This window comes from Aythya ferina (assembly GCF_964211825.1).
Source record: "Aythya ferina genome assembly, chromosome: 1".
In the NCBI taxonomy this organism is placed as follows: Eukaryota; Metazoa; Chordata; class Aves; order Anseriformes; family Anatidae; genus Aythya; species Aythya ferina.
Genome location: NC_140296.1, coordinates 121665726 through 121693386, shown reverse-complemented (window position 1 = coordinate 121693386; position 27661 = coordinate 121665726). Strand labels below are relative to the sequence as shown.

Genomic DNA, 27661 nt, shown 5'->3' with positions numbered 1-27661 from the left:
GGAGAGAAGTGAGAATATAAATATTGCACAGGCTTGCAGTATTCCTGATTTAATCGAATACAAGACAGTTCACCTGAAGTTTTCCACATGCTAGTCTGTGCTTTTTGTTAAACACCAGGGAAAATAATATGAAGAATTGAGAAAAGCAGCTGTTATTTTTACTTAAATCGTTATTTCTTCATCATTTAAGATTTCTCACATTTCAGAATGCTTTCCATGTGCTTTTATTGGCTTATCGTCTCTCTCAAGAAATTAATTAGGAAATGTTATATAATACTTGACTAAAAGTGACCCTCACAGAAAAGAGAACTTTCTCTAGGTCTGTGAGGAATAGCTATGAGCTACATTACAATCTTTAAGGGCTGTCATAAGAATATAAATCAGGAAAGCTCTACATTTTCCCATGCATCTTTTGGAGGCTATATATTGTGGAAAAGAAGAATCTGAAGGTATGTGATATACTTTTTAGCTCTATGGCACAGGTATTGTTTTGTTGGCCTGACTGAAAAAGCATGCTTAAATAATTTTTTTTTTTGGGTTCACAGTCTGGTGAGACCTCATTTCCTTCCTGTTTGTGCTTTCAGGCTGACCTGTGTGGGGTTTCTCACATCTAATAGAGGGTTGAGTAGGGCCCAGTCTTTCCCATGGCAGCAAATATCTCAATTTATGGAAATAAAATTAATGTCTTGGAGGACTTTACTCCTCTGTCAGAGTCAGTGAGCATTGGCCACTGGGTTTAAAAGTTATTGGGGAAGTGTGGGTGTTGGGGCTTTGATTCTCAAAGAAATAGCTCTTTGTGCGTCATGATGCTACTCCTGAGCAGAGTAGCTAGCAGAAGACCACAGATGGTTCAGGTTGATGTGGTCTGGGAAGCTGGGAGGAGAAAAACCCATATCTGGATGATGGGTGATGTGTGGGAGGCAGCCGCATGGCTAGACAGTGACTTTGGGGCAAGGAAGGGCGACTGTTCCTGCTGACTTGCAAGAGCTAAAATGAGCTCTTTGGAGCATAGACTTAAAGGAGTATGATGTTGTTTCTTGTGCTTAGTCAGTGGGCTTAATCAGAAATGCAACCAATCCATCCTCCGTACCAAAACCCAAACCTGATATATCACAAGGTCAAGCCTACAAAAAGTGGTCATCACTGTCCATCGACTCCTTGTATGCAAGAGATTTACAATACATATATGAAAGGAGGATTATTTCCGAGGGAAAGTTTTTGGGCTTATGGACAAACTTATTGCCACTTAGGTGATGGCTTAAGTTTTAGTCTTGCACCCCAGGAAATCAATGGGACAGCTTCAGCTCTGGGTAGCTGGGAAGGGGAGGGAGCATTTGCAGGGCAGAAGAGAAGAGCACTAGCAATGTGTGCTGCAGGGAGGACTGGGCAGTCTCTCAACTGGCATGTTTCCCCATCTGTATTCCTATTTATTAGCCTGTGCTCCTTGCCTTCCTCCTACAAGACCTGTTGTATAGCCCCAGCTCAATGGCTATGGAGGGCCCTGCAAGAAAAAGCAGGTGGTGAAATTCTGAATTTTGCACCGGCACTCTTCTCTAATCTTTGTAGGGCTTTTAGCACATTAATTGCATATGTTTTATCCAGGCTTACCGCTCATCCCTGGCACCTTTAATAACCCAGGCAATGCATATTGTAAAATTAAAAAGCAATCGCCTATACCAAATAAACAGCAAATGGTCCCAGTGGTGTGCCACAGGTCCTTGCACACTATGTGGATGCCCTTAGCAGCAAAATTAATAGCACTGTGCTAGGTGTACAGGGGCAGTGATGCTATATCCTATAAGGGTTGTGGGCACTCCTATTTATGACAGGAACAGCATCAAGAGACTGCTGGAGGCCATTGTACCTTTTTTATTTTGGGACCAGATCCTGATCAGCTCAGGAAGGTGGGAGATCAAAGCACGCTTCCAAATTTAGCTTGGGCTCATTTTCAGAGTGTCTTGGGATGAAAATGGCAAATAGGGCTGGCTAGAAAAGAAATATGTCCGTGTCTCCATGTGGCTAGTGCCACTGAAGCAAGTTGGCATCCCAGAGAAATTCAGCTTTATATGAAATCTCCTAAAATGAAGATGTGGTAGAGAAGAGGCTGCCTTCCTAAAACTGACCTTTATGGAGGGCTAAGATATGTCTTTTCTTCTGCCTCTCTGTGTTGCCCTCTGTTCAGTGTTTATGAACAGGTGTTTTTTAATAGTAACAATAAAATAATAACAATAATAATGATTATTAACTGTTTTACACTCCCTTAGGAAGGATGCTAGTTGTGCTGATGAGTTGCACAGTGACTCCTATGGGATGGTGTTCAGTTTTAGGTCCAACTGGCCATGGCCATGCAGCAGGCTCTCTGGGTGGCTGTAGCAGTCAGCCAGGACAAGTTGAAACAGGCAAAACGAAAGAAAATAGACAAATTTCCGCATCCACAGCAGCTGGAGTGAACGTCAAACAGATGGGCTCTTCCACCCCGATTATCCTAACCTCCTAAATATAGAAATATGGGCTTTTTTTTTTTTTTTTTTTTTTTTTTTTCTCCTCTTCTTCTTCTCCTCTATTTTATTTTGTAAATTTGAATTACCCGAGGGGGTGGTGTTAGCACACGCTAGGGCAGTGCTAACGAGTGCAAATAGAAGTCATCTGCTGACAGAGTCAGATCACGGCTTCTGCTCACGACTCTTCCCCCTCCCTGCCCACTCACGCTTCTCCCATGGGAAGTGCAGGGACCAACGGGGGCTGAAGCTGCCCTCCCAGTGGGGCTGGGGGGGGGTAACACACGTCTGAGTGCATGAGCAGGCTTATTTCAAATCCTGTCTGTGGCTATGCAGACACACAGAGTAAATAAGCACCAAGGAAAATGGGTAGGAATGGTGCATCCTCGCAGCTTCCTGCAGGCGGTTTGGGTAGATGAGGCGGCAGTACTTCAAGGAGGAGTTCACATCTATTTTTCTTGCCCAAACCCAGTACAAGAGACACCTAGACATACTGGAAAGAGTCCAGTATGCGACCAATATTATCAAAGGACTGGAGCACCTCTCCTAAGAGGAGAGGCTGGGGGAGCTGGGACTGCTCAACATGGAGAAGAGGAGGCTTGAGATGGATTTTACCAAATAACTGGAGGGAGTGCTTCATTACTGTGTGGGTGATGGAGTCTTGACACAGGTTTCCCAGAGAGTTTGTGGAGTCTCCCTCCCTGAAGATTTTCAAAATGCCACCTGGACATGGCTGTGGGCAGCCTGCTCTAGGTGAGCCTCTAGGGGGGTTGGACCAGATGACTTCCAGGGGTGCTTTCCAATCTCAGCCACTCTGTGATTCTGTGATTTTGGTTACCGTTGCACAAGCATGCTGACTGGTGTGGATGAGAGGATGAAGGGTCTGATTTGTCCTGTCCCATCTCTGCATTTTTATGCAGCTTGCAGAGAGACAGGAGACAACTAATAGCAGCTGGCTGGCCGTGCCTGGATGCTGTTGTCCTTTTTGTCCTGCCGTGGTTGACACCACTAACACAGTAGGAAGGCAGCCTTCTGTATTATTTGGGGAATTCTTTTGCTGTACTGAGGGCTTGGGTAGGGCAACTCTGCTAAGGGGGTTGGTTTCAAGTGGAGAAACAGCACCTCACCTACATGCATACTGTGCTTTCCATTCATCTTCTGGGTTACCCTTCTTTTGCTTTTTCTTGTCTTGGGGCTGAATTTCATAACTGTTCCCAAGGTTTTATTTCCTCACGGGCCACGTGTGCAGGAAGCAGGTAAGGGCAGGAGGAGGAACTGCTTGAAGAAGGATTGTGGAGAGAGCTTCAGGCTGTGTTTCTCATCCCTGCCCTGTTGGTTACTGGGCCTTGCTCTCCCCACCTCTAGGAGGTAATGACAGTAGCTCACTCCTGAGGATGCTGTCAGGGAAAAACATTATGCCAGTGCTATATTATTATTACTGCCACAGCCGTGGCATAAGATACACAGTGAGGATAAAGGTTTGCAGCAGAACGGGCCTGACCTGGGGCCCAACCAAGCAGAACTGCAATCTTTTTCCCTTGTCATTATGTACAAGGGTCTGTTGTACTCCACTGATGTATCTACACTAGCATCAGTGCAGATATACCAATAGACCATGAATAAGATTTCAGAGACTCTGTGAAGGGATTCTTTATCTTATGGGCTGTTCTCCATGTGAGGATAGCGCATGGTTTTATTAAAGCTCCCAGGGCTCATTTTGCTTGTGTGCCATTGGAGGAGGCTGGCTGGGAAAAGTGTGGAGTTTCCACTGTGGAAGAAGGCCTCTAAAGGACAGGTTCAATGGCAAGGCTGTAGGAAATCCTGCCTTAGGGCAGAAGGATGAAGCTGCTGATATCCTGAGGACTGCTGTGTGGAGAAGTGTTACTCCTGATCTCTTCAGGGTGGAGTACATTCTCTTGTCACCCTGGGGTCATGTAAATCAGTGTTGTCTGTTCCTTGAAGCACCCAGGTGCTATAGATACTGAGCCATACAGCAGAAGCAAGTGAGTCTGGAGGCTCTCTCTGTAAACAGCATGGGTTTGGCATGGTGGGGGATGTTCTACCCACAGCAAGTCCTGATGGGGCCAAGCTCATGTTTGCAAGGCCTCTCTGCATGGTGTTGCCTGTAGACTGCTCCGGGGGAGGGCTTGATAGCCTGGATGCCACACCTGACCTGAGCTGCCTGCCACGTATGCCTTAGGACTCTGGATAAACTCTCCCAGAACCTGCAAATGAGGGATCCCAGTGTGGAGACACCTAATTATCTCTGAAGGAGACAAGCTTTGGCAGGCTTTAGTCATTCAGATTCATGATAGGACGTATGGCACCTGGCCGGCACAGTGTGGGGTCACTCAAGCATCCCTGCACTGTGCACTTGAGTGCTCCTGATGAGCAGCTGAGGGGTGCAGGCGCACCAGGCTGGCTCTGCACGCTGCTGCTTGGCAGAGCTGCCTCACTCCAGCTTGCAGCCACTCAATCTGTCTCTAGCAGCAGCTTAGTGAGCCTCCATCGTGCTGTATGGAGCCAGACCTGCGGTAACCCTGACGGGAACCACCACCAAATATCTGCATAAGCATCGTGGTTAATCTGCCACCTGGATGGATCATCTCTGCAGACGATAACAGTATTTTGGGATTTAAAAATAATAATAATACTGCAATCAAGGAGTCTGGTTGTGCTGCTTCTTTTTAAGGATGGCTGGTAATTTTAGTTATCATTTCATCTTCTCAGTCTCATTCTCAGCCGGCAGGGTCAACAAAACCCCTGACCACAATTGTATGGGAGGAAGAAGGGCCAGATGGGACCGGATGGAGACTGGGACTCAATGAGAGTAAATGCTGATGAGAGAGGTCACAGAAACAAAGGAAAAGCACTGAGGTGGGCAGGGAGCTCTGGAGATTGTCTAGTCCAACCCCTGCTCAAGAGGGGACAGTCAGAGCAGACTGCCTAGGACTTGAGGCTTGGAGGAGATGGGTAGGATGAGTCTGCGACTGGCTGGTGCAAGCAGACCAGCACCCCATCCAGGAGGAGCTGGAAAAATACAAGGATTTGCTTATGAAGGGTGTGGGAAGCTACAGCATTGAGCACCCTAAGAAAGCCAAAAGGGACTTGGCGATTCTGTCTCCTGGCTGGGGCTTGAAGGTATGTCCCAAATCAAAGCTGCAGTCACCCATATAGTGTCAAGTCAGTGAAACACGTGTTTAAATATCTGCTCAATGTCTGTCTGTCCTGGAGGTTGAAAGAAGCAGCAACAAACAAAAGTATGTGATTTGTATTTATATTACATTTTCAACTCTAGTGGATATGGCATCTGATACTGTTGCTTTTCTGGCACATCTGGGCTAAATACCTGAGCTGTGCTGACATCTGGGTGATTCAACAGTGTGCCTTTAAACCACCTTGGCGAAGGCAGGAACTAGCACAACAAGGGTTAAAAAGGAGATGAATTAACATAACAATAATGTAATAACTATTATTAGTTTTTATATTTGTAACAATAAATAGCAATGGATTTTAAAATTCCTGAAAGTTTAAACCTCTGCAAAGCAGATTGTATCTTTCCTCTGTGTTCTGCAGAAGTATTATATTCCTGAAATGTCTTCTGTCTGTTTTATGCTGAGCACTCACTGGTCTGGTGGTCATTCATTGCTTGTTTGAGGCTTGCTGGTACGCCGATTAGCAGGAGAAGAGCTTTGGTGCAGGGACCATCCAGCAAAACATGTGTCACTTCCCAGGACTGCTGCGATACAAGCATTTCATCATAGTCACTGGCAGTATGGGAAGAGTCTGTTCCCTCCTTCAGGATGAAAAATGGGAAGGAGAAGGAGACAGAGCACTCTAGTGGGAATATGAGAATATGAGGATGTGGGTGGGTGCAAAAGGAATAGGCGCTGAATTTCCCAGGAGCAGCACATAATGGGCAACAAGTGTTTATTACTCAAGTGGAGGAATCTCACCTAAGGTCTCCAGCAGCAAGGCTGGCTGAAAACAGACAGTGGGAGAGTTCACGAATGATGTGTTACCAGCACTTCTAGTCTCTGTCCCCAGCATCTGGGGAAGAGAAGCCACCGAAGGAGGTGGGAAAGCTGCTTTCCTTGGCAGTGACCAAGAGATACTCTTTGGACATTAACACTCTTCCCTGTTTTTGTTTTTTTTTTCAGAAGAGTGGAAGCTAAAGCCAAAATGGTCTCTTGCCCAGGTGTGATCTGTATTCCCTGGAAGCTCTCTAACCCATTATTTTTTCCAGGCCAGACAGCAATGCTCCTGACAGCTCAATTAGTCTGAATACCCCACACTTTTTTGGGAGGTTGACCAAAGCTCCCAGATGCGGTCCCAAAGCAGGTGCTGAAGATGTTAGGTCCTGACTAAGAAGATTCCTTGAGTCCCTAGTGAGATCAAGGTACCTTTCCTTATGCTCTCAAAAACGTGGAAGGATTGGTGTGAATCACATGGAAATGACTCCTATTCCCTGAACTTATGTCCCTGACCTACAGTTGCTTAGCAGACTTTTGCACATAAGACCTTGTTCAGGCTGTCCTTGCCTGCTTTGTTGCTCATATGTCCTTGTACTGGCAAGTTCAGCTGTATGAGTGGGAGATGGCCGCTCACTTCATGGGCATTCCTGGGAGCAAACAAGAAAATTTTCTGTTTAGCTTTCACAGTCTGTTGCTCTCCGATTATGTCAAGACCTAGCACCCTGTGATCAAGGTTATCAGTCACAGCCAACTGCTGGTGCAAGCAGTCTCTCTCAGAGGGATTTTTTTTTTCCTTAAATCATTCGCCAAGGGATTGGGAGTAAAGAGTGAATCATTTTCAAATCAATTGTGAATGGAGAGTAAATAATTTTTTTAAACCATGCACTGTGAAGAGATCAAAAACAGTATAAAGGCTAAAATAGGCACCAGGCATTGTCTGGAGAGTCACCTTCTCCTACAGAAATCAATGGCAACGGGAGTGCATCCTCCCCTCGTTGCCCTCCAGTCTCGATGTATTTTAGCTGTATGGGGGTCACTGTTGAAAGTATGGCAGGGACAAATGCTGTGAGGGACCCACAAACAGTGGCTCTAAATGCGTGGGGATGATACGCATCTGGAGAGAGGCTTCATGGCTCTGCAGAACACATTAATCTTTCCTGATGTGGAAGTAGAGCTTTTTAATTAAAGTGGTCTCCTTCTCACTTCAATGAGCCTTGGAAAGATGTATTTCTGCTGTGTCTGTGTGTGGCACTTTTTGCTTTATCTTAATGGTTTAGGGAAGGACTTTCTTACATTCTGGGGAAGAAAGTTTCTTTCCATTTTCTATTAGGCAGTTAAGAAACAGAGGCAATAGGAGATCTTGGGTGCAAGTACTTTCTAAAATGAAGGGTGAAGATAAGCAGGGGATGCATGCATGCAGTGGTTTCATTGTGCCTTTCATTCTTACTTTTTACTTTTCCCTTTTGAATATCTTTCCTGCGGATGGCACGAGGGACTCCTGACAAGCCCAATTAAAGAGCAGAGTGCAACGCAGCATTTCTTTTTTTTTTTTTCTTTTTTTTTTATTATTATTATTTTTTTTTTCTTGTGGCATGTGATCTTGTCCTGCAATAATTAAACTTTGGAGTAACTCCCAGCAAATGACTCTGAAACTGCCTCCCTGTTATCCCATTACCAACACCAAAGATGAATAAAAACCTTTTTATTTTTTTATTTTTTTTTTGTTCCTGCCTGAGAAAGGAATGTGCAAACTAAAGGTCATTTTTAGGTTCTGTCTTTTCCCAGATTCCTGCATAGAGAAAGTGCGTGTGAAAGGGCTATCACGTGCAGGCTCTTTTAAGAGGAATTTGAGTCTCTTGCCTGAGTCCTTGGAAATATGGAGATGCATTTTACCCCTCTCATGGGTTCCTGTCTCTGTTGTGCCTTGTGCATGGTCTGATGGTCACCTCAAGACATGGAGACTGGGGAAAGGTGGTTTCCCCATCCAACCAAGACTGCTCCAGGACAAAGACTAGGATGAGGAGAGAGATCTGAACCTCAGTAGTTGGGCTCTGTAGGACAGCTGCCATCTCCTGGGCCACTGGGTGAGTACCTAGAATTAATTTAGACTGATGGCACCACAGGGTAGCACAAGCACAGCTGTGAAATTAAAGCCACAGGTCGGCTTGTAGAATTTCCTGTGATTGAAGTCATAATGTCTCCTCTTAATTAATTTAATTCAGGTTTAATTTACTGAGGGTTTGTCTTGATTTATTCCTTTGCTGTATTGCTTGCTCAGTTGGCTTGTGTGAAGAGCCACTGTGCTTACTTTCAGCCTGGAAAGGCGTGTTAGCATCAGTAATCTGTGCTAGTTCATTACATGAGATTTCCCCCATCCTTTCCCCTTGTTCCACCCCAACACGGAGAAAAAAAAAAAAAAAAAGTGAGAAAGAAGGGATGGATTCACAGGTTCTGCTGTTTGAAGAAGAGAGAGAGTTTTTTTAGGACTTGAAAACAATTAGTGTTGCACAGGGTTATCAACACATCTCTGCTCCAGGCCTGCTACATGCCATTGAGAGCAGCTCTGAGGAGAAGGATCTGGGGGTGTTGATGAGAAGCTCAACATGAGCCAGCAATGTGCACTTGCAGCCCAGAAAGCCAACAGTATCGTGGGCTACATCAAAAGCACAGTGGGCAGCTGGTTGAGGGAGCTGATTCTCCCCCTCTGCTTTACCCTTGTGAGACCACACCTGGAGCACTGCCTTCAGCTCTGGGGCCCCCAGCACAAGAAGGACAAGAAGGAGCTGTTGGAGAAAGTGCAGAGGAGGGCCATGAGGATGATCAAGGGGCTGGAACACTTCTCTTATAAAGACAGGCTGAGAGGGTTGGGGTTGTCCAGCCTGGAAAAGAGAAAGCTCTGGGAGACCTTGTAGCAGCCTTCCAATATCTAAATGGGGTATACAGGAAAGCTGAGGAGAGACTCTTTGTCAGGGGGTGTAGGGATAGGACAAGGGGGAATGGCTTTGTACTAAAAAAGGGTAGGTTTAGATTAGGCATTAGAAATAAATTCTTTACTCAGAGGGTGGTGAGGCACTGGCACAGGCTGCCCAGAGAAGCTGTGGATGCTCCATCCCTGGAGGTGCTCAAGCCCAGGCTGGATGGGGTTTTGGGCAACCTGGTCTGGTGGAGGTGTCCCTCCCTGTGGCAGGGGGGGTAGAACTAGATGGTCTTTAAGGTCCCTTCCAACCAAAACCAGTCTGTGATTCTGTGGGCCTTACTTCCTGGGGCTATTATTCCTCCACGTGCATTGTGAACTCTGCTTGGCCATGTTTGAGTTTGAGATTTGCTTTTGGGATCTGTGTTGAGTTCCATGCATGTTAGATGCCCAGCATTACTGAATACACTTCTTACAGGGCTGGATGGCCAGGTGATGTCCATAGTTACTGAATTTGCCTCTCATGGGGCAGGGTGACCAAGAAGTTAGGCCTGGAGCCTCACCCTCACTACATTCCCTTTATCCCCACAAAGGGGTCTCCTGGCTGCCCCATTCCAGCATTGCATCCACTTGTGCAATATGCTTGCTGAAGCATGTCCCTTCCTCCTCCTCCTCTGTTCCCCTCTTCCCTACCCTTCTCCCCCTCCGAGGTCTCCCATCGCCCTTCTTGTTGGGGCTGAGCCCGTGCTCCTCCTTGCTGGGTGCAAGGCCCCATTTCCATTTCAATAGCCTTCTGCAGAGGCTTCCCCACAGTCCCAGCCTGTGAACAAGGCGCCCACTGTTCGCAGACGGGATGTTCAGCCAGCCTTGACGTCCCAGCTGCCCTCAATGGCACTTTGTCAGCCCCTCTGCCAAAAAATGGGGCACCGGGGGGCTCACGGGGGGCTGAGGCCGCATTTCTGGTGGCCAGGCTCCAGGCCCTGGGCAGCATGCCACTCATTTTAAGCAGCCCCAGCCTGTCTGTGCCTGGGGCTTTGTGCTGTAGCTCAGGCTCCTGTAGCTTGCAGCTGGTTTCCGTGTGGCATGTCGGCCCCTTTCAGCATGCTCCCCCGCCTCTGATAGTGCACAGTTTTCAAGCCGCCAAGCATGTGGAGATGCTGCCCTGGGTCTGAGGGAGGAGCTGCTTTGCTTTCCCTCTCCCCTTCATTTTCATGTATTCCCAGGTTTTCTCTCCCTCTCACGCCACATCACATTCCTCCTTCATCTTTGCCAGACTTTCTGCACCTCTTTTTCCTCTTCTCTTTTCTGCTGGGTGTACTTTGCTAGTCCTTTTTCTCAGCTCTGTGCCCCTCAGTGGGATTTGTCATTTCCGAGGTGATACAAAAGGGAGGGATAAGTAGAACTGGAGTGGCAGCAAGGGGTGGGAGATGAGATGGGGTCTTTTGCCAAGGGCTTGGATGATGCCTAGGTGCATGCATGGGGGCGGATGTGGATCGTGCTGAGGGCTCCTGCCTCCTGAATTCACACCGACACCTCGGGTCAGTGGCAGAGCTGTGCCACATTCCTGACACTATTTTTTACTCTATGGGTATAAGGAAAACAGTGTCACATGGGTGACATTTAAATTCTGCAAAGAAGGCGCAGAAGGGGCAGGAGCAGAGCAGGCTTCCCTCTTTGCTGCTGCAAGAGGAGCCAGCTGGAGCACGGGGATGGTGACAAGGCCAGGCAGACCCGTGCCAGGGCTGGCAGCAGACAAAGCCCACTGAAACTGGGCACAATGTGTTAAATCACTAGTTCAAAGGGGATGAGGAGGAGAAACCTTCCTCTTCTGTTAATATGGGTAAATTGTTGATAAGGAGAGTAAATGATTGCTTCTGGTCACTTCTTAAAGTTTAATTTAACTACACCTCTTTCACTGCCCCCTTTTTTTTTTTTTCTTTTTACTCAATGTTTTTTTATTTCACTTAGCTCTTGTAGTCCTGTTCTCCTCTATCTAATGGAGACATTAATTCAAGTGAACTATATCTCTTTGCAGCAAATGGTGGAGGATGTTTGGAGCCCTGGACACCTTGCCTTCACCCCCTCTGCTTCCACCATCAGCAGCAGAGAAGGTCTCTGGCCTTCCTAAATAAACAAATAAATAAATAAATAAATAAATGGTTTTCTGTGGAGGTTTTATCCAGGCTTTTGTGAGCAACCTGACAAGGAGTGCCTTACAGATGGGTAAAAGGGCAGAAGGGAGAATAAGGAAGAGACCTATAGAGATACAGAAGCTCCTGGCTGCTATCCTGGCATCCAGGTGGTTTCATCAGCAATCAGACACGGCAATATTCCTGGCACCTGACTATAAACAATTTGTGGAGACTTTGAGCAAGTTGTTGGCAGTACCTGGGAGAGATACCAAGTCATCTTCCCAGCCTGGTGGCATAGCTGCAGGATGCTTTCTCTTCTTGCTAGCAGACCTCTGGCTGCCCCTACCAGAGCTGGAAATCTCATTACTCCCAATTTTCATACACCCGTGACTAACTGAAAGGTTTTATTACTGAGATGGCATCTCCTGGTATGTTTCCAGCCTAGGGGAGGGGATTTCCAGTTGTTTATCTGGCAATGTTTTGAGTATGTGCATCTTTATGATGGAGTGGTATCACTGTGTTCTGAAAAGAAGAAGGTGCTGTGGAGTTATGAAGAGTGGTGGCTTTACTATGGCCTTTTGGGAGGGGTTATTTGTCACACGGAAGGGTCAACATTAAAGTATGTGGAAAACCAGAGTCATACTTCCTTTATGAGAAGAGCCCTTCTCTGCCACAAGGAAGACAAAAGAAATAGAAAGTAAGCTGAATTAAAAATGTTCACAAAGCAGTGTTTTAGGGAAACACTCAAATGACACTTTGAGGAAGCTGAGTACTCAGTGCTCTTCAAAGCCATAAAAGCTGGTGCACTACTATGCTGAACACTTCACCAGAGCTATGATAGCTATGGACATGTCTAGGGAGTGCTATGGATGCTCAGAGCCCTGCAGGATCTATCCCTATATTAATATTAGCAATTTATGAAACACAAGGGGCCCAGAGGAAAATGAGTTGCTGAATCCCGCTGGAATTCTTAGGCTCCTGGGATGATTTTCAGTACGAAAACTTTTGGCAAGTTTTATCACAACCAACAGATTTTCTGCAAAATGTTAGTGCGTCTATGGAGTGCATAAAATACAGGAGGGAACCTCCTTTACAAGATCATTGTTTTTAGACCCTGCTCTCCCCCTTGCAGTCTATGCCAGTGAGGCTTGTTTAAGCTGGGCAGCTCCAGCTATACATGATTGGTAATAAAAGATTGAGCCATGACAATAGCAGAAGTTGTGGGAAATAAAAATATGGATGTTTTTGGTTCTGTAACATTAATGTCTCAGATGAATAGGTTTGCTAAATTGTGACATTTGGGAAATGCTATTTTGTCTTTATTGCACTTGGAGAAGATTGCATTTTCAGTATGAATACTTCTTTGAGTTTTCTCCAACAACCATTTTGCTGGTTTTGTTGGGCATGCAAAATGCTGAGATAATGTTAATATGAAAACCTCTAGCATTTAATTTCCAGATTAGGAGTATTTAGCTGTGAGATTGTGATAATAGTTCAGCTTGTTGCATTTCAGTTTCATTAATCAGTCTGCACATGGTTATCACCTGGATGACTCACAATTAAGTAAAAGGAAATATAGGGGCCACCTGAAAAGAAACAAACAAACCACACCAACAACAGGAGCTCTAAATACTGAATAAACACCCTCGAAACCCAGCTATAAATATGGTCCTGGAAACAGTTCAGTGTTTTCTCTGACAGCTGCAGTTTGCATTCTCAAGACTTTGAGAATGCACTACCCCTGCTGGAAAGGAAGCATCTCTACACTGGCATCTCCACGTAATTCAGCAGGACATGTTCACTAAGACAGGAAACCCTTCCCAAGAAGAGCAGACTCTTCAGCTGCAGAATGATACTTGGGCAGGTGAACTCAAGTTATTTCTTTTTTTTTCCTTCTGTTTTTGTCTTTATGATACTTGCATCTAACTAATTTTTCCCCTGTTGTTATGGTTTTGTTAGGGGATTTGTTAGTGTGTCAGCATGCCCCATTGTTTTAGATTTGGATAAGTTTGTCTGAACAGCCTGGGAAAGTGAGGTGGGTTCTCAGTGGCATGGCAGATGTATTTATATTTATGTCAGTGTCTGCATGGGCTGGCTCCTGGCTTGTGCTGCTTTTATATGAGAGGGGAGACTGGCCCTTCTCAGTGCTCATCAGCAGGGTACATTATTCTGCTAGAAGCCATTTCCCTCCTCGTGGCACCATCCTGTCTCTTGCAGAGAGAATGTTGTGGCAGCAGCCACTGCTGCAGCTTGGAGAGCCAGGGCTGCACAAATAATTAACAGCAAGCTGCAAAGAGAATATCACAGTAGCAGAGAGGGCATGCTTACTGTGCCACGCGGTGGATGTTCAAGTTTGGTGTGAAGGGGCAGGCACTGTGGGGTGTGGGACAGGGACTGAGCCATCCTGACTTTGCTCCCCAAAACCTGTGAAGGCTCAGTAAATGAAATACTCATAGTGGAGTATCTTGCTTGAGCCTGGCTACAGGATGCAGGAACTCCAAAGATCTGAGTGCTCTGGCAGAGCATCCTTGTGGGATGTGATTTGGGCAGCATGCATGTGCTGGTGCTCCTGTGTATGTGTGTTGTGTGCCTGCTGTCCTGCTGGGTCAGGCTGTATTTAATGGTGCACTGGGGAATGTGGTATTGGAAAGGCAGCTTTGATGCTGTGAGTGGGTTTCACATTGTCCTCTGAGCCCATGTTAAATGACCACTGAGGTTTTTGTCATCTCTGCTTTTATAGTGGCTTATAGACAAAGCAGCCAGGATGCTGCAGAGCAGGACATTGGCTGAGCTCAGGCTGAAGAAATGAGGAAATGTTTTTTTTTTTTTTTCTTTTTTTTTTCTTTTCTGGGTTATCCTTCATGAACACTTAAACTTGGGTGATAAAGCAGGAAACAGATCCTCAAAAACACTAGTCTTTGGAAGAAAGAGTGTGCAGAAAGTTGCATTGTGCGGGGAAGGGGGGTGTGCTGCTTTATGCTGTGCCTGAAGGCTGAGCAAGCAGCTGGTGAGTGAAATCACATGCATGCACATGCGTACCTACATGCTCTAACACAGAGCTCCACATTTCTCAGCAGTAACGTAGTAGCATGGCCTCCGTATGCGAAAGATCATATTGGTACTAAAGGGGCATCGCCCAGGGAGAGCTGTGCTTTCAGGGATTGCACAGGAGAAAATCATAGATATATATTCTTGGAAGGCCAAAAAGGTTGCAGAAACAGAACTGACTGTGCCGTTTAGGCTTCTGTTTTATATTTTTATTTATTAAAATGCTCTACATGTAGAAGAGCGCTGCTCATTATTTATAAGTGTTGCTACCGCCTTGAAATGGAATCTGCAGGCACTTTGATAAATGTGGTGAAAGCTTGTCTGGTGTCACTGCCACTTCTCTAAAGTGCCTCCTGCATCCTCTGCTGAATTGCTGTTTCATCAGTTTGGACAGCAGCATTCCTCCGTGAATTGCAGCAAAATTCTGGTTGCATCATCCCATGCTAATGGAAACAGAGCAGGGGGGAGCTAGCACCAAGCGTGCCCTGTAAGTGCTAGGCAGAGCAGGGTCACAACAAAGGAGAAAGCTCCACACACTGCTCCATCCCAGTGAGTTTGGTGGGACAAAGGCTCCTGTTCAGTATTTCTGTGTGCACACTTTTCTTTTGCCCTGTGCTGACAGCTAGGAATGTCATTCCTCTTTGACTCTGCTGTGCCAGAAATTAAATTGTTCTAGCATCACCACTTCCCTCCCATCATCCCAATGCTCGTAGTGGGGACAGGCAACTGATGGGCTGTGTGTGGGGCTGTCCTGAGAGCAGAGAGTGCTCAAAGGATGCAGCTCCCTGGGCTCAGAGGGGACAAAAGGGCTGCCATTGGAAAAAAAATAAAAATAAAAAAATATGGTGACCGAAGCACCAAGGGAGAAAGTTTGGTTTTAAAATACAAAAATAAAATAAACAAAAATAAGTCTTGTCTCCTCCTTTGGGCAGACGCAGATCTGAGATGATCTTGCTGAGGGTGAGGTGCACTTGTGCTGCAGCAGGTACCCATCAGGATGATAAGACAATGGAGAGCTTGTCCTGTGGCAGCAGGTTAGGGAGCTTGGACCATTTTGCCTGGGTAAAAAGGTAGGGGGAGTATGAGAGTGCTCTGTAAATATGTCAGTGGGTAAACATTGTGAGGGCTTTTTGATGCTAGGGGAAGGTGCTGGCAGAACAGGCTCAGTTGTAATCAATTCATCTGGGAATTAAAGTGAAATTTCAAGCCCTTAGGTCAAGGAAATTTGGGAACAGGCTTCCAAGCAGAGTAATGGGAGCAAAACACCCATGCAGTCTTCGATAATTGTCTTGATCTGTCTGTGAAAGGGATTATATGATGCAGACAGACTCTGTGTCCTAGCAGATCCTGTCCCATGCTGCCTCTTATGTTCCCAGTTCCACATTAGCAAAGCAGGCTTTGTGCATTTGAGATGTGCCCGTGTAAAGCATCAGAGATAAAACTTTTAAGTGGTTTGCAACTTCAAGCTCATTTCTTGAGTTTCCTTTTCCTGTCTAATGGCTCCTTTCAGGGTGTCCTTTTCACCCGAATACGCCACAGCAGCACTTCAAAAGGAGCCCAGGTTCCACCCCCCCCCCCCCCCCCTCCCCAAGCCATCTCACTTTTGTGCAAGCTGTTTCCAGCGACGAACAGCACTTCAGCACTTTTGGGGGCTGAAAGCTATTTACCAGCTAAGAGGGCAAGAGTACAGAGCTATTTTCAGCACTGTGACACACCTCAGCCGATCGGATTGTGCCCGGCAATCCTATTTGGTGAGGACGGGGTCGTGTCACCTGAAATAGTTCCTGCTCTTTGCCTCCACCTCTGGCTCTCGTGTCTGCTCTGTGGCTGGGTTGTGGTGCCTGGGCTCTGACACCTGACTGTTTATAATCAGAAAGGACTGTTTAGCCCAAACCGTGTGCTTTGGACAGGATTTGAGGCTCTCTGTTTTTTCTTGGTGCAGTTACTACACAGTGCCCTTGCCGGATCCTTCTTTAGCCCGGCAGCACTGAAGTGGCATGCTTTGCTTCGCTCCTATAGCTTTGCACCTCGTGGGCCAGTTCCAGCCCTGTTTGAAAGAAGTCAGGGATTCCTTGAGTATTTGGAGGGGGGGAACAGGCGGTGTAAAGTTTAAGATCTCTCTCTGAGCCAGTAAAAGACCACAAAGCAGGAATGTCGCTGTGCATTTTAGTTACTGGTTACAGCTCAGCTCACTAGCTGCAGGCTAATCCCCTGGGCATCCCTGGTGGCAATGAGAGATACTCTGTTCTTCCAGGGGTAAAATGAGATCCTGCCTCTGGACACTGCCATGGCTCCCCCAAGTGCTGGTTAGCCCCTGCTGTGGGCTGATGCTGCTTCTGATGTGTGCCTGTGCTTAAGGCAGCTATCCCATCATTTCAAGCCATAATGTTTTGCACAGTAGGGGCATGTTCTCTGGAGGAGCAGGAAGGCTGTCTGGGGGTAAGGTGCTGTCTAGTATGAAAGACTTCTGCATTTACCTGGCTAAACCATAAGCTGGAGTCACTAAAACCATCATCAGCTTGGGAACGGGACTTTTGCTGCCTGGGTGCTGGACTGGGCTGATGCTCTGTCTCAATGCTGTGTGTGGTGAGCCTTTGTTTTGAAATGAAGCAAAACAGCTGGCAAGTGCTGCCAGAAAACAGTGTTTGTGGGACTTTGCGTTGCTTTAGCCAGTGCTTGTCATCACAGGGCACTGCAGATGCTGAGTTAAGCCTGGTGACAAAGCCAGGGCCTAGGTTGAGCATGGTCATTGCCCATTGGCTTGGCCACCGCAGTTTTCTCCCTGTTGCTCCCTCTGGCCTGTGGAGCAGCAGCTGCTGCATGGGAACAAAGCATTTTTCCTGCTACACCAACCTCCAACATTGCAAAATTAGACCGGAGTTTCTCTTTTTCCCCTCCACCCCACTGCCCTTGTTCCTCTGTGCCATGGTGGGGATGGTGAGAGCTCTCCCGGAGATATACAGCAGTGGCACATGATTTATTGTGGTTTCTTTTTCCTGTCTTCTCGCTAAGTAAAACCTTTTTCTTGTTCCAGTGTTGGCAACAGGAGGAGTATTGGATTTGGATCCAGCATGAAGATGAGTGGCCAGTATAAATCCTAGGCAGGTTTTTGGAATAAGCAGTACCAGCAATTCATCTCACTCTGACATTTGCACTAGGTGTCTTGGAAACCAGAGCCACGGTTAAATGAAAGCCAGCACCAACTGGGGATGAAAGGATTTCCCAGCCTGGGTGCTGGGATCCCTGGAGGGATTTCCTCCTGGGCTTTCTCAGTTTACCTGGACGTGACACATAACCTCACCCTTTCTTGCATGTGCTTTGATCTCATGTTTCAGACTGCCTGTTGGTCAACTGCAGGGTCATGAAGGGCATTTCTCCCTTTGAGCAGCGCAGCAGCATCTGCAGTAATCTGGTTGTTTATTTCCTCTCCTCTGTACTTTGGAGCAAGCTCCATTCATGTTTGTGTATTTTTGTCTTTTGAATTGCTCCCTATGGTGAAGATTCACAGTAGAGCCTTGCAGGGCATTTGTGGCACTCTCCACCTGCTCTCCTCTGTCCCTCAGCACTCTGCAGTTACAGGTTTGGGTCTTCCTCTGTTAGGGGCAGAGGGCATCGAGGGGAGGGTGAAGTAACTTTTTGTGAGACTTCTCACTGCCAGCGATTGCAATGTGCTGGATTTGGTGACCCTGGTGGTCCCTTTTGGTCTTCCCTGGTGATGGGATGCAATTAATTGGAGGACAGTTTGGATGCAGGTGGTCTGTGGTGAGGATCAGACTGCCGTGATGATTCTCTGCCTGCTGCTCCTTGTGTAGCACAGCCCTGAGCACTGCTCCCACTTGAGTTTTTTTTGTTCACCTTATTTAGTTCTGAATTACAGCAGATGGGGAATAAAAAATAAATTTTAATGATAATCTGGGTTAAGAAGCAAGCCTCCAGGGTGACAGAGGCAGCTGAAAGGCAAGCATTGTGTACCTTGTGCTCAGAACCAACTTTGGGGCAGCAGCAAGGGGACACATCAAGTGTGGACACATGGGTGAGAGGGAATAAAAAGATTTGGTTAAACATATCCGTCATATCTGTACTTCAAATATAATGTTCTTAAACATATCACCCACAAGAAAACAACAATCCCCTTATGAAATATGCAGGGAGGCTTGTGCCGGGGATAGGTAGCAGCCCAGTTCTGCACAGCTAGCTAGCACTGCCATAGACCTGGGTGGCAGAGGGTTTTGGTGGTTCTCCCTGGATGGGGTATAATTGTGTCCCCATCGGTGACACTACAAAGCAAGGGCCAGTTTTGAGTTTTCAGCCAGTTTTGAGTTTTTTACCCAGTGCCACTGGTACGGTGCACGGGTGTCGCGGCTGCCACGTGCCGCTGCCTGTGTCACTCTGACGTGCGTGGTGGCCATCGGAAAACAAGGGGGAAAAAATGGCTTTTTGTTTCCCAGCTGAAATAGCTCCAGCAAGGCGCAGGCACCACCTCTGTGAATGAAATCATTGTGTGTGGCCCCACGATAACCAGCAGCCTCGTGCTCATCCCCATGCTGCTGGTGGCTTCTCAGCTGGCTGCTCTCTGGAGCCAGAGGTTGAGGTGGTGAGGAGCAGGGAAATAACAGCAATGCTCTGCAAACAGCCAGGCAGCTGCCAGGACCACTGCATGTGTTGGGCCATCAGGGGAGGATGGTTGGTCTGTCAAGCTCCTGGTTCAAGCCTTCTGCTGGAGATGTTGCTCCTACAGCTCCTGATCTTCTTCTCCGGAGCTGTTGATGCCTCTTCCACACCACAGCAGGTCACGCAGGTTCTCATCTGCTCTAATTAGTGCTCCTGGCAGTGATGACAAGCAGCCCACAGAAGTGTGAATCTAGCTTAAGAGGAAGAAGGGGAAAAAAAAAAAAAGGGAAGCCTTCTAATCTGATCATTACACTCAGGCCAAGGGATCAGCAAAATGATCAAGAGAAACAACTTCTGGCTACTAGATTGTGTGTCCCCATCCAGGCCACGTGCCACGGGTAGCTATTAATGACTGCACCACAGTGAACATCAATCTTGTAACGAGCTTGGATAATACCCACTGGTGAATTAACAAGGACTGCCAATATCTAAGTGCTTTTCAGCCTCGTGTTGCCAGGAATAAGTCTCAATTCTGGGGGGCCAGCGTCCCTCCTCAATCTGAGTTTAATTCCCTCCCATCTGCTGTCTGCACTTCCCGCTGATCCTTGCCCAAGTAGGGCACAGAGTGGGTTTTGGGGGGAGAATGGTCTCGCTGGGCTCTCAGTAGCCTGCAGTTTCCCTCAGTGGAGGAACCAGGGAGTCCTGCCCCTCACCAGGGCCCCAAAAAGATGCTGAAGGAGGTGCCTGAGATGCTGGAAGGGACCAAAAAGAAGTGTCTGAGATGCTGACTGCATCCCTCAGCTCCACATATTTGTGTAAGGCTGGGGTGACCCTTTGCCCCAGAGGGCAAAGTCCTCTTTATTGTCCTGCAATAAAAGACATCCAGGAGGATTTTCGTCTTGCCTGTCCCACCACCCTTCTCCCCACCCTTTGCTGCTGTCTCTGTGCCCCCAAATGTGCAACCAGGCATGGCCCCTGTGGAAACATCCCAGGAACCTCCACAGTTGTGTCTGTGCTGTGGAATTAAACAGCCAGAGCTAGTGCCATCCAGAGCACGGGACAAAAGCGACCTAGTTCCCACCATAGCTGGGAATAATAGGAATAATTGCCTCATTATTCCCACAGCCTCCACAGCTCCCAGAGAAAGAGTAACTGGTGTGCAACAATGCCTCTGTTGTACACAATGCCTGCAGCACGTTCCATTGAAGCAGAAGATGGAGGTACAAAGCACTCCCACTTTGGGTTTGGTCCATTGAGCTTTGTTTGTCTGTTTTGTGTGTTTCTTCCTTTTTTTTTTTTTTTTTTTGAGGGTTTTGTTGTATGAGCTCCGTAGAGTTTTTTTTTTTTTTTTTTTTTTTTTGTTTATTTAATTCATTTATTTATTTAAATCAAGGGCATGGATGCATGCAAATGCCTGGGGCTGTGCAAGAAGCTTGTCCCATCCCAGTCCTAGATGGGACTGACAAGGTCAGGGAGAGGGCAGAAAGGGCAACCTGTGCTCTGGCCATGCCAGTGCAAAATTAGGGGGTACCTCTTGTTCCTCCCCACATTGAATCTGAAAAAATACACTTCATCTGCAGATCTTAACTATGTTTCTGAGAAGGGACGTCCTTGTTTGGCTGCGGATGAGACTATGGGGTAGGAAAGGGATGGGTTTTGCCAAGGTCTGCGCAGCCTGGAGCAAGCCAAGTGCTGTGACTCAGGTTTGTTCACTTTGCCTTATTTTAAAGATGTCCCAGAAAAAAGAAAAATGTACTGCCATTAGAAGCAGAGATGTTCCTTTTGTCACACTTTTGCTCATTTCACTGATCCATTGCAGGTTGCTGTGCTGTTCCTGATGATTGTGCCATTATCCAGAGGTGTCTGCAATCCCCTGGAGTAGGTTTTGGCTTTGTATCTTACCTTTTTTCTGTTTGCTCTTAATGTGAGAAACATCAGGATGCAGTCTTGCAGGCTTTGCTGGAGGGCTTCTGGGAAGACTGGAAAGGTGTATCATGAAGGTTCTTCATCCTCATCTGAAAATTGCATTGGCTTGCTGAAAAAGAGGTTTTCTCACAAGCATTTGTCAGGCAACGTTTTTAAGTAAGTGTTAACATAAACCAGAGAGTAAGTTTTCAATGGTTCTCCCAGTGTCCTGGCTCTGGCTTCAGTTTTGTTCTGTGTGACGTTGCTGTTTTATGAGCTCACTCGTGATGCCTTTGGCAAAAATCAGGAAGCAGAGACCTAATATTTCCAACATGTCTAACAAGGAGCAGATTTAAAGAACCTGTACGTTCATAAATTTTCACCAAACCACTGCAAACTCCTAAAAATGAAAACCCCAAGAGAAAAGCATCCCCCTCTTGCAGCCCCCCTTGGAGCAAAGCCAGCATGGGGTGGCCTGTGGTGGTCACCCTTCTCCAGGCAATGATGGGTGAGGGCAGGGTGAGCAGAAACCTGTGGCATCCCTTATGATCAGGGTCTCGTGCAGAGGGTGGAGCTCGCCGAAATCCCAGCTACAGCCTCAGGAAGTGCAGGCTGCAGCCAAGCAATAAGACTTCTCCGCCTTTGTGCCGCCATCTGTCTCCTCTAACTTGCTGTAATCCCTCGGATGCTGGATTAGAAATTATCACTGGGCAGAGCTGGATGGAAGCCAAAGCAGGGCTCCTCCTTCAAGTGGCCTGGGAGAGGAGAGCCTTGCTGAAACATGGGCATCCTGCGGTGGTAGAGCTGGATTTCTGCTTTGTGTCTTGGCATTTGTGTCTTGTGTAGAGGAAGGCACCCGGGGCCGGGTAGAACCAGCACAGGGGGCACAAACGCTTGTTTCTCCTCTGGCCTTGTCTTGCCAAGCAAGATGCTCAATGGTGTTGTGCAGGTGGAAGAAGATCTGGGCCCTGCCATTGCTTGTTATCAGTCTGACTCCCTGGAAGTGAAGGAGGAGTTGATCTTTTCTGTGCCTTTCTGCAAAATGATTTTTTTTTTTTTCAGGAGGGAGACAAATTGCTTCCTTCCCACACACCATCTGCCTCCAGCATCCACGTTGTCGCTGTAACGTGCCTACCACTGTTAGATGTTTCCTTGCTACTTAAGGCATCTTCCCCCTTTTTTCAAGAGCTCATGGCAATCTTTCCACAGGGGAGATACAACCGGGTGGCAAGGCTTGGTGTAGAGCTGCAACAGAACTGCTTGGCATGTGGCGCAGCCTCCTTGCCTTTGTGCTACCAGTATATTTGGGGCTCTGAGGCGCAATAAGTCATCTTTCCTGCTCTCACCCCACTGCTGATAATGCCAGTCTGGGCAGAGTGAATGCTGCTAGCTTTTGCTTGTTGCTTCACAGTGGCTCCTGGAAGAAGATTTAGGGACCTGTGGCTTAAGCATGTCAGGGTATGACACTTGCCTCCCCACAGAAGTGCTAATGGGGTGAAATGTGCCATAGCATGGAGCTCCTGAGGGCAGTACCACGTGAGAAGCCTGTTATAGGTATTATTTTATAGGTATTATTTTAAGAAGGGTTTTATTAACACTGAAATTCAAACCAGAGGAGGAGAGCCTTTGCCACCATGCAGCTCTGTTGGCTGTGGGCCATTATCACGTATCTAGATGAGCAGAGCTGAGTGACTGGGCACGCAGGAGGGAGCAGGTCTCACCAGCGAAATGGGGTCTTTCACTAACAGTGATTTGTCTATCAGAAGGATGCATTCTTGTTTGCACTCTCACGAGGCACAGCATGGTAAGGATGAATGCCTGCAGTGTGCTTCTGGGAGGTGAAAACCATGTGCAAGTCTCCTCAGGGAAGCAGTGGTGTTTTTTTTTGTTTGTTTGTTTAAGCATCCCTCTTTGTGTGTCTGTGTCTTAGTGGTGATTAGTTGTCACTTGGTGTCATCCATCGCCACCTCCCGAAAGAATCTGCTCTACAGTAAGGGAACAGAGGAAAAAAGGAAAGAAGAGAAGGGCATTCATGGACTTGCAGGCAGTTGAGGTGTGCTACGTCTGCGTGATGTGCTGCAGGCAGAAGTAAGCTCCCTTGACCGCCCTCCAAGCTGGTGGATGCAAGCCAGCACTTTGAAATCAGTGCAGCACTTGGTATGAGCTGGTGCACCTTGCATCTCAGCACACCAACCACAACTATGCAGCCTTATCATGGCCAGGGCTTGCTTCTGCCTGCAAGGCACTAGGCAAATGTATCTGTGGTTTCACTGATAGCATCTTCTTATTCTAACCCCTGCTTTTCCCAGAGTACAGTTTACCTACAACACGTTTAAGGCAAGGCTGCTCGGGCTGTCCCCTAAATAAGTGTGATGGCTCTAAAGTGCACCAGCTGGTCCCGTCTCCTTCAGATATCATTGTTTAATGTATGGTTGCACGTTGGTCTCAGCATGGTGACTCGGCAGTTACACTGTGGTTTGATTCGGTGATGAGTTCACAGCGGGATCTTGAATGTCACAAGGCAGCATTGCAATGTGACCATTAGTTCTGAAATGTACTCTTAGAAATAACGGTCAGTCTGGAGCTCCTGATGCCTGCTTCTTTGTAAGGCTTAATATTCCCCTGTGGACACCTTTGCTGTCCTAGTGACTGGTCTACAGGCTGCCACTGTTTGGGAAACCACTTGTTACAGCTGGAGGATTAGGTTGGGGTGGGACAGCTTTGCTCTAGGAAATAATGTCTAAAATGGGTAGTTCAGAGAGTCCTTTCTGTACACCATGGGTAGTTTGCACACACACTTATCTTCATCATATTCTCCTCTTGGGATTTGTTGCTTCTGCAGAGGAGAAGAGATGAAGACTCTGCAATTTCAGTGGAAGCCAGGGAACTCTTAGGAGCAGTTCCTGGCATCCCTGCGTCTATACTGAAGAAATAGGAATGCTGCTAATAGATGAAGTGTCACTGTCCTTTTTCATTTCAGGTAAGCCAGCCTGTAAGACCCCATCTGTAAGTGCCCTACCCCTCCCTGGTTTTAGTCAGTGTCAGTGAACTTATTGCTTGAATCAGAAACAAACTAAAAAGCAAACCACCTTGTGTAGCCTTTTGTTTATCTCCTGGTGGCTCTGTGCTTCCCTTTCTGGATTGCTTTGCCAGCAATGAGGGCAAAGAGAAGCCAACTACAGGTGAAAGGAGCAGGCTGGGAATGCCCAGCATCTGGGGGACCTACCTGGTCCTGCACAGTGTGAATGGGAACTGCTTCGTCCCCTCTTCCTCTCCCCTGCTGCGAGCTGGCCATCTGCTCACCTTAATGGGCTAGAGATTAGCCCCAGGGTTAAGTTATCAACATAATTAACCTAGATTTCTCCTCTATGGCTGAGGCAAATTTTACTTATCTACCACTCAGGTGGTGTGGCGAAATTCAGGCTGCTCTCTAGTAACAGCAGACACCAAAGCGAGTGGAGGAGAAGGCTCTCAAAGTTTGAAATTAGCCTGAAGCCTCCAAGACACAGAGAGGAGAGATGATGAAGCTTGTGCAGGGTCACATATGTTCTCAGCTATGAGAAAGGTATTGCAGTGGAGTCTAATATATTATTAATACTGCCTGCTCCTTATGTGGAGGGCTTTTCAGCTCTGCGTCTCAAACCAGGCAAGAATCATTAGCTCTGCTTTATGGAAATTTGTTCCTGGAACGTGTTCAGAAAGCTAACAAACGGAAAATATACGATGTTCTTGCATTTCTGCCCAGTGGCCGTAGTGAAGAAGACTACCACAGGTGATATTCTCCTGCAGGACACTTCCCAGCCTGTGCTCTGTGTACAAGCCATTCAGCAGCCAGCTATCATTTGATGCTGTCATCTCCATCATCTCCATATATCTCCAGATACGCTTTTAATTTGGGTTTACTATGACAGAACTAATATGACTTTACATACGTGTGGTGGCTTTGTGACTTTATATCCTCATGTGGGTGGATTTATGCTGCTTTTTCCTTGAGAGTAACAGTTTGCTGTTGCCACTTCAGAGCATCGCTGGCTCTCCTGCCCTGGATGCAGGCTGTGTGTGTGGAAAGTGTTATCAAATGTGTGAACAGGGGGTCCTTGTAGGTAGGGCCAGTAACAGCAAGGCAATGTCTTCAGTACCTGTCCACATCCCACAAAGCTCTCCCACCTGTGACCACAGCATCAAGCCACACAAGCTTGCTCTGTGCTCATTTTGCCATGGCAGAGATGGTTTGTAGAGGCTGTAAGAGTGGGATCCAGGGTCTGACCCATGCCTGCGGGCACTTCCCTGCCAGTGGCACGCAGGGATGGAGGACGGCTGGCGTGCTTTCAGGCTTCAGAGCCGGCACTCAAACAATCACTGTAATTACCGCCCCAAAAGCTTTTAATCCCCTGGTTAAATAAAACGAACAAATGGTATCGGGAGCGGGAATCTGCAGGCAGCTTGAGGACAGCCCTGTTGCAAGCAGTGAGATGTGCAAGCGGACCAACACACAAGTGAACAAACACACGCCTCCTGCCAGAGACACCTAATCTTGCTAATGATGAAATTAGCCTGCAGCTTTGGTCAGATCCCACCAGAACCTCAGTGCTCAGCTCCAGCCGTCTCTGTCACAGAGGCAGGCTAGTCAGAAGGTGTTCAAAGAGTAACACCACCGATGAGGGGGCTGGAGGGGAGCCCAGGTATGAACAAAGATTAAAGCAACTAAGTGTGTTTATCATGGGTAGTTGGTGATTAAAAGGGGAAGCCTAGCTGTCTTTCTGCAATTTGAAGGGTGTGAACGTCAGGGAGAGGAGCTGCTCGTAAGGTTAGTGGTAGGTATCTGACTAGGAGTGATGTGATAAAGCTCAGGGAAAGAAATTCAGGTGGAATATCAAGAAAAGCTTCTAATGGGCATAATTTTTGGTTCAGCTTATGAGTGACAATGGTAAGAATATCACTGTTTGGGGCAGACAGGAAAATATTGGAGGAGAGATCCCCACAGATTTAAATTATTCTGCACAGCCAGGGCTGGACTGCATGAGCCCACACACATCTTTTGTCCTCTTCTCAATTTTTATTTATTTTTAAATGACTAAACAAGCATTGCCAGTGCTTCTTGTGATGTTCAGATGGAGATGAGTTGCAAGTGTTGCACTTCCTGGTGATGTTTTACCCCAAACTGTCACTGTTAATTCTGCCTGCTCTCAAACTGTAGGGAGGGGGGGGGGCATCAGTCATTACATCCCTTTGGTAAGGTGTGGGGAGGATTTAGTGGGCCTTCTTACATGCCAAAAATATACCCACCCCAATATTAAGCCTGCCTGTACACTGCTGGGGACTGATCCCTACCTACAGTCAATCCCCTCTATATACTTACACTCCCTATGCTGCCTACATATTTTGCCAGAGAGCTTGCAGAGTTATTTTCTGGCAGAGAAGATTGACTAGAATGGGTTCCCGTTGCAAGAATCTCACCTCATTAATCTCCAAAACATAATGCATTTACCATTTTCCTACAGCCGCCTGTGGGAATAATGCACACAAATTCCTCACCTCATACCTCATCTTTTCTCCTGCTTGTTTCTCCCTGACCCACACGACACCTCCCCAAATGCATTTCTGGTTTTTGCACCAGATGTCCCAGGGCTGTGGGCGAGGCATCAGCAGGGCGAATGCTGGGATGTGGTGCCCACGTGCTGCTGCTCCTACCTGGGGCGGCTGCTCCCCTTCTCCATCATCCTAACACGGAGTGACTCCGCTCCGCTGCCCCCGCAGTAACCTGCCTGGCTGTAAATTGGAGACCTTTACCGCGCAAGGTCTGCCTCTGATGTTGTTTTTAGCTTGCCCAGTTTAATTCTCTGCTCTGGGAGTGCTTGCAGGTTTTATTTCTGAAGCAGGCTGCATTGTAATTAAGAGGCCCTGAAATGAACTCAGCCTAGCAATAGCAAAACATATAATAAACTGAGCTCCTAACAAGACTGAGAGGAGAGCAGTCAAGCTGCACCAGCCTGAGATGCTTTAGCATCCACACAGACATTTTAACTGACAGAATAATAGCAAGTTCCTTTGAACTGTTATGTTCTGCTTCTCTGCTAGGAGCTGACAGCTGCTGGCACCTCAGAAATTACCAGCAAAGGGCTGCATCCTTGTCTTTCAAGGGAGGTAACGGCACCAGCTAAGTGAGAGAAGTTTTTGTCCTGAAAATTGTTCTTGACAACACTAGGGAGGAAAATCCTGCATCTAGGAGCTTCTTCTCCTCCCTACAGGCAGGGCATGTTGACTGACTGCTGCCCATGGGAGAATGCAGAAAATCAGGGACTGTAGCAGGGTGCTGACTAAGACATCCAAAATTTGAGATCTTGTGGCTTGAGGAAATGAAGGGATCTATCTCTCGAGTAGAGCTGCATGGACTAATTCAGAGCTGATAAGTATTGACCAGAAAGTGTGATGTTTGGTGCTTTGCAGCACGGGTGGTCGGTGTCAGGCTGTCTGGAGGTGTCATGCTGGCTGTGGTGCAGTGGTGGGCAGGAGGGTTGTGTTGCAGGGCAGGGCAGTGGTGTGAGCAGCTGTCAGTCTCCTGGCACCTCGGGTGGACTT

General features: G+C 47.2%; 1 protein-coding gene across 4 annotated transcripts in view; it reads left to right on the top strand.

The window, feature by feature from the left end:
- IGSF11 (immunoglobulin superfamily member 11) overlaps positions 1–27661 on the top strand; it is a 94475-nt gene that overhangs the window by 12221 nt on the left and 54593 nt on the right. Inside the window, exon 1 of one of the 4 annotated variants that reach the window (XM_084507277.1) lies at positions 8479–8556. The exons of 2 other annotated variants lie outside the window; for them this stretch is intronic. Coding sequence is in view for 1 of the 2 variants with exons in the window: in XM_084507272.1 (XP_084363398.1) it covers positions 13313–13382 (70 nt within the window). In the remaining variant the exon portion in view is untranslated. Of the gene's footprint in view, positions 1–8478; positions 8557–13155; positions 13383–27661 lie in introns of those variants that run through there. One more of the 4 variants, XM_084507272.1, reaches the window with a different exon arrangement.